At 37.4% G+C, this 9,770-nt stretch overlaps 2 protein-coding genes across 3 annotated transcripts in view; one reads left to right on the forward strand and one right to left on the reverse strand.

Annotated features, from left to right (window-relative positions):
* The window catches only part of LOC144547418 (ADP-ribosylation factor 2-like), a 100,690-nt gene that overhangs the window by 7,735 nt on the left and 83,185 nt on the right, over nt 1-9,770 (forward strand). The gene's annotated exons all lie outside the window — the stretch shown is intronic.
* Nucleotides 559-7,941, reverse strand: LARP1A (LA RNA-binding protein). Of its 2 annotated transcripts, none has more exons than XM_078295794.1 (14): nt 7,358-7,941; nt 6,182-6,683; nt 5,609-5,771; nt 5,332-5,422; nt 5,126-5,197; nt 4,655-4,938; nt 4,491-4,560; nt 4,111-4,215; nt 3,094-3,446; nt 2,340-2,492; nt 2,146-2,209; nt 1,526-1,671; nt 1,331-1,435; nt 559-1,056 (listed from the first exon to the last, which is right to left on the reverse strand). In XM_078295794.1, the coding sequence occupies exons 1-14, from the start codon at nt 7,577-7,579 to the stop codon at nt 840-842; spliced, it is 2,547 nt and encodes an 848-aa protein (XP_078151920.1). In that variant the 5' UTR covers nt 7,580-7,941; the 3' UTR covers nt 559-839. The 2 variants fall into 2 exon arrangements, with proteins under 2 accessions (XP_078151920.1, XP_078151919.1); XM_078295793.1 differs by having other exon boundaries at nt 5,609-5,774.

Consider the following 9,770-nt stretch of genomic DNA (forward strand, 5'->3'; position numbering starts at 1 on the left):
GAATTTGCCTTCTTTTGAAAATAACATAAGATGCCTTTTAGCCTTGTAATGAAAATGCAACGTTTGACTGGATCCTTCCTGGTTATTACCGTGATAAATCAGGAAGGATTTGGCAGAATATGAACTAGGGTTTGTGGCGCAGAGGGGTTCTGCACCTCCAATAATCCCATTGCAAGGAAAAATTAGGGATATAAATTGATGGTGTCAGCTACATTTGTATGGACTAGTGGTTTGACAATACCCGCTGGGGGTCAACCCGGACTGGTCTGCCTGTGCCCGAGCCCGGGTATACACAGGTACGAGTATGAAACGGGCCGGTCATGATTTTTTTTGGAACAAACTCGGGCTAATCTGGACCGAATTGATCTCGTGGTGCTCCGTCCGTTTTCCCGTTGTATCCGTGTCTGCTTGTTGTACTCTATACCCGTTGTACCTATTTTTTTTTTTTAAATTTCAAATTTTTTCACTCTCCCACTAGTTCAAATCAAACTGGGCCCGAACCTTACCCGTCCCTACAATTTCAATCAGACAAGCTCAGGCAGGTTAACGCATAATATTACCTAACCTCCATATTATATTATTCATTAATCTCAAACAATTCCAATTCCCAACTCTGTGCTTATTAAGCACCACTTCTAGTCTATGTACAAATCTGATGATGCGAGGGAGAAACAGAACATTTCCAGAGCCAGCCACGGGTACTACAGGGAGAGGATTAGCAAAATCTGCAGGCATGATGGCTTACTCAAAAATCCTCCTCACAAAAATACAAAATGCTCCCCCTCTTTCTTTCTGTTTTCTTTTTTAATTTTTCCTCTAAAATTACTCAAAAAATTATCCTAACAGAAAGAGGGGCACTCGTTTTCTTTCTCCTTTTCTTCTGTATTCTCATTAGCTTTGCTGCTGCCACACTCTTCTCCAACGGCCTTGCGAGCTTTTTCCTTGTTACTAAAATCTTCTAAGCATTTGTATTCTTCTCTAAGGAGCCTGTCCAACTCCGGATGTTTAGCCAGTGGTTCTTTACGATCTCGCATTTCTCTATAATGATGAAATGCCCTAAATTCAAATAAGATATATCCCATTATTAGATTTTTCTTGATATAACCTTATAAATCATAAACCTTAACATAGATAAAACAATCTAAGAGCCGCACCAAATTTAACTAAAAGTAAAGAGTAGGCATCAAAGTCGGACAGACAGATGAGGGAAACACCTCTACCTGGTTAGACAGCATTTCAACAATACCACCCAACACTTACAGCAATTGTAAAAGGAACAACAATTTAAAAAGAACCCCGATAAACTGTAGTTAGATACCAGAGGACATACCAATATTTTTCGAGACCATACAGATTGCCCTTGAGGTAGAAGTCAAGAGTCATCCGCTCAAAATCTTTATAAACATCTCTCCTGAAGTTCTTCTCCAATCCATAACTGCAAATTTGAAGTGCTAAGAGACTGTCTAAATTGCACAGATAAGGGAGTGGTAACAACAAAGCAAATTTATGCGAAGTGCACAAATACCTATAAAATCTGAAGAGACACTCAACTCCATAATTATAGTTGGCATTGGCATCTTCAAGGGCAAGCTTGTGAAATTCATTGTACATGTCCTTGTTGAAGTGCTCTCTCAGAAAGAATGACCAGAATCTGTACAGAGTGTTCATCTCCTGCATATAGGAAATGCACATGATCACAAGGCAATTGCCAGAAATTCAAACATAAATAAGCCCCGACACTAGAGATACATAGTAAGGGCTCAAGTGAGGAGGTCAGAAAAGGGGACGTAACAAAATGGGAAGGAAAGATAAGTTGTGACTTTAAACTTTATCCATTCACAGGTTTAAAGGGTAGATAAATTATTTCCTTACCAGCTATTACACCCAACCCAAATTAGACAATGCAATAAAGCTTTTGGGGGTTAAAGGAGATCAATCATTAAAGTCAATTAAAAACCTCCCCCGTTAAGTTTTACAGCTAAAAAAGGTAAATTAATCAATTTTTCCTTTGCATCTCTATAGCCCCCTTCCTTTCAGCTCAAAACCAAACATAATGTTAGCTTAAAATGGAAAAAAGGAAGATCTATGAAGATATCTTCAGTAAAGGATATTTATAGTCAAAAGATAAGAAAATATTAGCAAAACCTCACTACAGCCAATTCCAGCTTTCTTGCGGTCACCAAGACAGCGCTTGTGATACTTCAGATACCTTCATATCACAAAAAAGAAAAACAGGAAGACCAATAATCTACATTGATGTTTAGTATAATATATAACAATTTAAAAACAATATTGGAGAAAACAAATTTGAATTTTTCCAAAAAAAGCAATCAGTCTACTTCTGCTGCTTGAACTCATTGTCGACCAATAGCTGGTGACTTGGATGCTGAAAAGGAGGGAAAGATTTTGGCATGGACCCCACAGGCGGGCTGCTCCCTGATAGAGCAGAGTGTGACCCACCAGCACCGCTCAGCTTTGATGATGAAAGTGGTCTGAAAATATCATTTTGATTGACTTGTTATTATTATAAAAGAAAATCCATAATGCAAATTTTACCCTTGTAAGATCTGGATCACGTAAATTAAGTAAATGTAAACAAACATAGATGAGTCCAGTTGAGCATCTCTCACGAAAACAGGGTTTAGGTCATACACACAAATAAGGGAGAAAAAGAGACGGGACAGCTAGACAAAAAAAATCAAAACATGGAACAATGACATTTATTACATATCAAGTTAAAATCCCATTAAATTAGGCAATGCCAACTTAAACAGAAATTAAATAAACAGCTGAACAAAAAGTTCTAGCATGCAAACAAAGGATAAGGATATATGGCTGGTACTACTAACTTACCAAACCAGTACCGCTAACTAGTTCCATGTACCAAACTCCTAGAGACATATACTTGGATCCAAAAGATCACTGGCACCAAAATCCTCAAGAAAGACAACTCCTGAAATCACAATTTAAACAAAAACCCTCCCCAAGTAAAAACTTGTGTTGGCATGGAAACATGCGAAGTAAACAACTCTAACAACTTTTACAAGGGTAACCACAATAAAACGAGTAAATAAACCAATCTAGTGGCCTAACCCATGATTCTCAGGTGTTGAGCCGAAGAAAAACCCAACCGACTTGCTAGGTGGACTCCCTGACACAACCTCGTAGCGCATGTTCCTCCCCCCACCACCCCCAGAGTGGGACCTGAAATTAGTTGGGAAGAGACGCTGTTTGTGAGAGTTGTGAGGTTTGCCGTGGCCCCCACCCTTGCTCTGTCTTCTTCTGGGAAAACCTGGCCCGGCTTCTTCCATCCCGGTATTTCCTGGATTTGCTGCATTTTCAACCTCAGTACTAGCAATTTGGTTTACAGAATGAGATTTTGATTCCCCATGCTTAGCATTGTTCCCATGATTCTGCTTTCTACTGGACCGCTTTGCTTGTATCTCCTGTAAGTCATATACAATGACATATATCAGTAATGAATTAAACATGAAAATACCATGTAGAATACTAGAAAGAAAAGCTCCAGAATATGGCTCTGTAACACCTCTGTCACCCCTAATAGAAATTAGCAAAATTTTGATCTAATGACACCATTTAAAATTAAAATATAAAAAGTCTAAAAAGTTTTAATACCATTAAAACTATCAAAATTATTTCCAATATATCTCATACTCATCTCTCGCACTTATATGAATCACTGACTCTGTGACATGCTTATACAGAAACAATATGACCTTTTGAAGTACCTAAACACACCGAATAACACTTAAATTTACCCATAAACCCAAAGTAACAACCTTGCAATTTCAAGGTGGAAAACTAAATGCACTAAAATACCAAATAAAATATGTTTAACTTCTCAACCACAAATTAAGTTTACTGTGAATTCCAACAGTTAATGTCACTCCTACAAAAAGTAAAACCTCAAGCCTCTTCACTTCTGTAAAAAGGAACTCCATACAAATCAAATAAGATAATTGCAATAGTACACTTTAAGCCTATCAGGTAAGGCGTTAATGTGAATTACCACAGCTGCACCTGATGTTAAGGTTGCAACTAAATAAGAAAAAGTATAATAAGAAATGTACTGTTAGTACTAGCCGCCACCTGCTCATAATAATAAAGGCCATCGTTTATAGTAGATTCTTGTTCAGCTAAAAATGGTCCTGATTCCCGCTGTTTAACTTTGTCACCGTCCTCTATCCTTAGTTCCTGCATGGAACTCAAAAGGAAAAAATTTCATTGCCTGTATAGTCAGAAGTCAGAACAACCATAAGACGACAACAAGTATTTATAAATGGACAAATACCAACTTTCCATTGGATCTATTGAAATGAGCTTACACATGGTTAAACTCTGTTGGAGTTAAAACAAGCCTAATAGGTTTAATTTAACCAAGGTAAAATCTGAGTCAGCACTACTTCAGACCAACAATGACTATTCATTTAACAAAATTTGAAACTAAGGCAACAAAGAAGTGATCTTACTTGGGTCACAATAACTAGCCTAGATACATCTTGATCATTTATGTCGATCTCTTCTTCCTCCTCATCAACCCTAATTAAGAAGTCAAGTGGAAGAAATATAATAATTTGAAACAAGAGATAAACCAAAAAAATCATAAGCACACCAAAGAATAATCAAACTTTACTTTCTATTAGCTGACAAGAGATCATTTTGGGAAGATGGTTGCTCAAGCTCAAGCTCCTCATCAAGCATAAAGGTGCTCTGTTCGCTGCCAAAAGGACCATTGCAAGAATTTTCCAAATTGGTGCTCTTCCATTCATCTTCGTTAGCTCTAAAAGGTGCTTCATTAAACTTAGTTTCTGTATTATTGTCATGTGTCTCGCCCATAAGAGATTGGGTAGCTGCAGACCGAGGTGTCGGAACTCGAACCCACTTGTGCCATTCACCACGCCTCCTTATTTTATCTCCCTACAAAAGATGAAAGTTAGGTTAATTATAGAATTAGTTTTTAAGATACCATACTCCATATAGCATATGAGCTATCAGGCCTCTCTTTTTTTTTCTTTTTCTTTTTTTTCTTAGGAATATTATGGAACCAGAATACTATAAATGTTCCTTTAACAAAGAAAGAGTAGCTTTCTAAAGAGAGGCACACCTCAATCTCTACAGTACTTGACTCGTGCAAAGCATCAAGAATAAAAGGTATATCTGCAGTCATTTGCTTAACCTGACATTTTGAAGGGAAAAGAGTATTAAAAAAAGTCAGAAAAATATTAAGCAAATTTTCCAATTATAGGTTTTTCAGCAACTAGGAAGATATACATTAAAAGTCAAAAACTAGAATGCAAGATGGAAAAATACCCTTGGAAATTCTGCAATTTTGTTAATCAGGATCCATCCTTGATCATCCATTAAAGACCTTAGATGTACATCACCAGGTAGATTTGCGTCACTGTTGCAAACAAATATATATACCACAAAACTAAGCTTCAGAATTAAGGTTTGTGCTAGTATTCACAAAAATGCAAAGCTCTTTTAATGATGATTTTACCCCAAAAAAAAGTCCTAATTGTATCAAATAAAATAAGCAAATCATGAAATAAAGTATAATACAAACACAGCATTAAAATGAGCACACCTAAAGTAATATTCAATCTGCAGTATTAACTTCTCTCTCAAATCAACCGCCTCGGGTGTAACATTTAAATTAGCAGCCGGAGGTAAATGATTCACAACAGGGCGGGCCAGGCCCCGCATCATATCTACAGGCCCAGAGGGGAAATAGAACATTGTAGAAGGACCTCCTAAGCAACAAACCCATACAATAAAGTTTAACATTAGCAGAGTTTTCTTGGAACTAAGAAAATAAAATCAAATTTGTGCATTCCACTTTTGTCACTATACATTTAAAACTTCTTAAGAATACATTAACTCACTTTTCATCCATGATTAACTCATCTATACTAGTATATTTATTTCTTTCTCAAAGCAGAGTAAAACAGAAAACATACAAACTATTACCAGAACATGCACTAATCTACTTCAACATAACAAAATATCCACGTGATTTAAACAAATAATTCAACATTTTATACAAGTGAAGGTATGCAAGCATTCAGACACTTTGGCAACCTTTTCCAAATATTGTATTACATGTAACAAATATATAGTGAACAGAATTTACTAGCATAGATATAATATGAAGTGTTACCTGGGAAGACGGGTCCATTAGGAAAGCCAGTAGATGGTCCGTACAAATGCAATGGCATTGGCCGGACCAAACTCCGGGGACCGGCAATGCCAGGTGGGACGCCCATACCATCTCTAGGGACAAAGGACCGCTCGTTCATGTTACGAGGATCAAAAGCACCCCTTGGTCTTGTGCCAGGGTGCATTGACCCGTTACGCCATGGACCCTGCGGGTCTCCTCTTGGCATGAAATGGGGGTCAGCATTCATAAAAGGAACTGGGTAAATCTGGTATGGGTAGTCATTAACCATCATTTGTGGCATGACTGGGCACACCAGCGGCGGACCTAATTGGTGTGGGTAAGGGAATGGCACCGGAAATGGCGGTGCGCCATTAGCAATAGCATTAGGGTTCAGGTTAGGATTGCGCTTATGACTGTGCTTGTTATTGTGGTGGTAATGATGCTTATTGGGATTGCCATTGTTATTATTGAATCCATCAGATTTGCGAGGTCCACCATGTCCCTGAAGGAATTAATAAAAATTAATAAAGCCTAATGATTAAAAAAGCCCTTATAGAAATTCCTTAGACAAGTCATTTTGGTCGTAAAGACTACTTTATTTGATGAAAAAAAAGCATGGAAACTTGCTGTTAACTCCTTGGCAGGTCTGAAACAAGTTTCAAAACTTAAGTACAAGCAGTGAAGATACAAAGGTAAGTTAGATAATTTAAAAGCCAGTCAACCCTTTTAAGTTCATTGAAAATACATCCTATGTATACATAATTTATTAAAGCACATTAAAATTGAATTAAAGCAATATTAAAAATTTATCTTGTCCTAGTCACTATTTAGTTTCCATCTGATCTATTGGTCTATTGTTTAACTAATTATAAGAGCCTCAAATTTAGTAATGCCAATTTAATTAAGAGAGGAGGAAAACTAAAGTCTATCACAATTAAAATCCTGGTTCTTAAAATGAGTAAAATAGGAGTAGGGTTTATAACAGCTATTGAATGTTAAAAAGATAACTTCCCTCTTTGAAACCAAAAGGAGCACTAAACCTGACCAATACCCTTATTCCAAAGAAATTTTCTCCTTCAATCCTTATAACAATCCATACTGCACAGAAACATATCCAATTGCAAAGCTCAAGCAGCCCTATTAACAATTAACACGAAAAAAAATCAAAATATAAACCTGCATTGATGGAGAAGAGGGCATGGATCCATTCTTCAAATCAGAACCAGCATTTGCCTCACCGGCCTTGTTTCCGGCCTCAGCAGTCCCCTTGGCCTTGGAATCCGGCAAAGCAGGCCACGTATCAGTCCCCTCTCCCATGACCGACCCCTCAGCAGCCTCGGTTGTGGCCACCTGTCGCCATGGCGACTGCCTTCCCTGATCCGGCACCGTCGTCTCCATTGAAACCACTTGTTACAAACGACAATCAGAAGGAATTAAAGAAAGGGAGAAGTTGTCTTCGAAAGGGCTTTTTAATTTAGTTTTTTGGGTTTTTTAAGGGCAGAGAGAAAAATTAGAGAAAATCTAGCGGGAAGAGGGGTTAGCACTCCATAATTAGCACAGAAGCATTTAGCTCTGCCTATTTTTGCGGCGGATCGATGGGTTAAGGTTTCAGTTGCAATTTTAGGGTTTTCGAGGGTTATGAGATGAAGGCGGGATTAGGGTTTTTGGAAGCACGGCGAGAAAATTTTAGGCTGGAATGGCCGAGTGACACGCTGTTCATTTTCTTAGACTGAGGGGATCGTGTTTCCACTAATGTTCCCGGTCCGTTGTCAGCAATAAAAGACGCCATGTGGATGAATGTAGGGCCCCACTTCTCTCGTCTCAAGCTGTACGAGCTCCATTCCTACTCAGCTTTTGGACCTGGTGCATGCCAGTTGTTTCGTAATTGACCGGTCATAGCGATAGGTTATGACTGAAGAACTGGGTGGTCCAGGTTTAGATATTGTTTTGAGACTTCTTTCTTTCATTGGGTCGAATCGTCAGCGTTCCTTATCTGATCCGAGAGCAGATAAAAATTGTATAGAACGAACCGTACTGTTTGATCCGAAGCGGACAATCCGACGTGGAATTTAGGTGTGATGCGGGTCCCACCTCGGTCGGTTGGGCTCCACTTCTACTCGGTCCTTTAAGCCTTCAAGGGATTGCCAGGAAGAAATAATAGAAATAAGAATCATCTCCAGTCCCCAACAAATGGATACCATCTGTTAAGAAGTGCTGCAAGGGAAAACAGTCTTAAGTAAACATCATGTCTGGCTAAACAGTGTTAATCTTGTAGTCTTGTGTTGTGTCGGAAACGGGTCCCTATAATCATTTCATATTATCTTTAAACGTTAACCTGCTTAATTATGGCACGTGAAAATTTTTATTGCATATTAATTTCGTTTTATATATTCATATATGACATGCATTAATTTAAGAGTAAGGTTTGAATACCTCCATTTTTTTGTTTCTATTTTTAGAACTTAAATCATTCTAAATTGTAATTTTAGATGTCAAAATAAAATTGTTAAGTATGATATATATCATTTTATCTATATACACGTAACAAAATATGACTTTGTTTTAATTATTATCAGGAGTTATTGCAAAAATGCACTAACGTGAACGTGAACAAATTCTGAGTGCTAATTTTTCAATTGAATTATCAATTCATATATTAAAAAAAAATTAATTATTAATTTTATGTACATATAAAGAAAAATAGATCATATCAAACTTTTATTCTGATATATAAATTTAAAAGTTTTTATCATTATAAAATTAAAAAGTGAATGCTCGAGTTCTTCTTTAAAATGGAGAAATTTAAGTGCTCCTTTAAAATTAAATTAAATGTAATTTAAAAAAAAAAAAATTGTCTTCTCGTGATTGACGATTGCTGACGGGATAAGATAACGGCTAAGTGTTTTTTTTTTTTTCCTACAATTTACATGTCTCTTCAGAAAAGTAAATATTACGAGAGAGATTGCGATGAACAACAACAAAATAAGACTTGTTTAATTAGAAATATAGAATGTAAGACTTTATTTCGTTTTGAATGAAACAAGTAATTTGAGAGCTATTTTTAGATAAAAAAAAAGGGGAAGGTTTAGTCTCCCAGAGATTTGTAATTTGTTAATGTTACGGTCTTTTTTTGGTGCAAATATGAGTGTAAGATTCGTGAAGGGCAAGACGGACAGTGAAGAGAAGGTAGTCTACTGCATGGTACTGTAGGAATTATTATTTAGAGACTTTGAGCTGGCACATAGCTCCTGTAATAGGCGACTGATACAGTAGTACCATATACTCTGTCAGTGACCTTACAACATCCTGAGGGGAGAGGGGGGTGTCCGATGGGCATCGGACCAAATCCGGTTCGATGGGGGGTTTAAACCGTCAGATCTGCTTTAGGATTCGCATCCGTAATTTCGCGTCTGTTTTAAAATCCGTACACACGAATCCTAAAGCAGATCTGACGGTTTAAACCCCCCATCGAACCGGATTTGGTCCGATGCCCATCGGAAACCCCCCTCTCCCCATCCTGAGACCAATGAATTTGTGTTGGTGGCTGTTTCGAATAGTTAGATATTTTTGTTTTAGGTAATTGTAATTG

This window comes from Carex rostrata, chromosome 31, assembly GCF_964058835.1.
Source record: "Carex rostrata chromosome 31, lpCarRost1.2, whole genome shotgun sequence".
NCBI classification, from domain to species: domain Eukaryota; kingdom Viridiplantae; phylum Streptophyta; class Magnoliopsida; order Poales; family Cyperaceae; genus Carex; species Carex rostrata.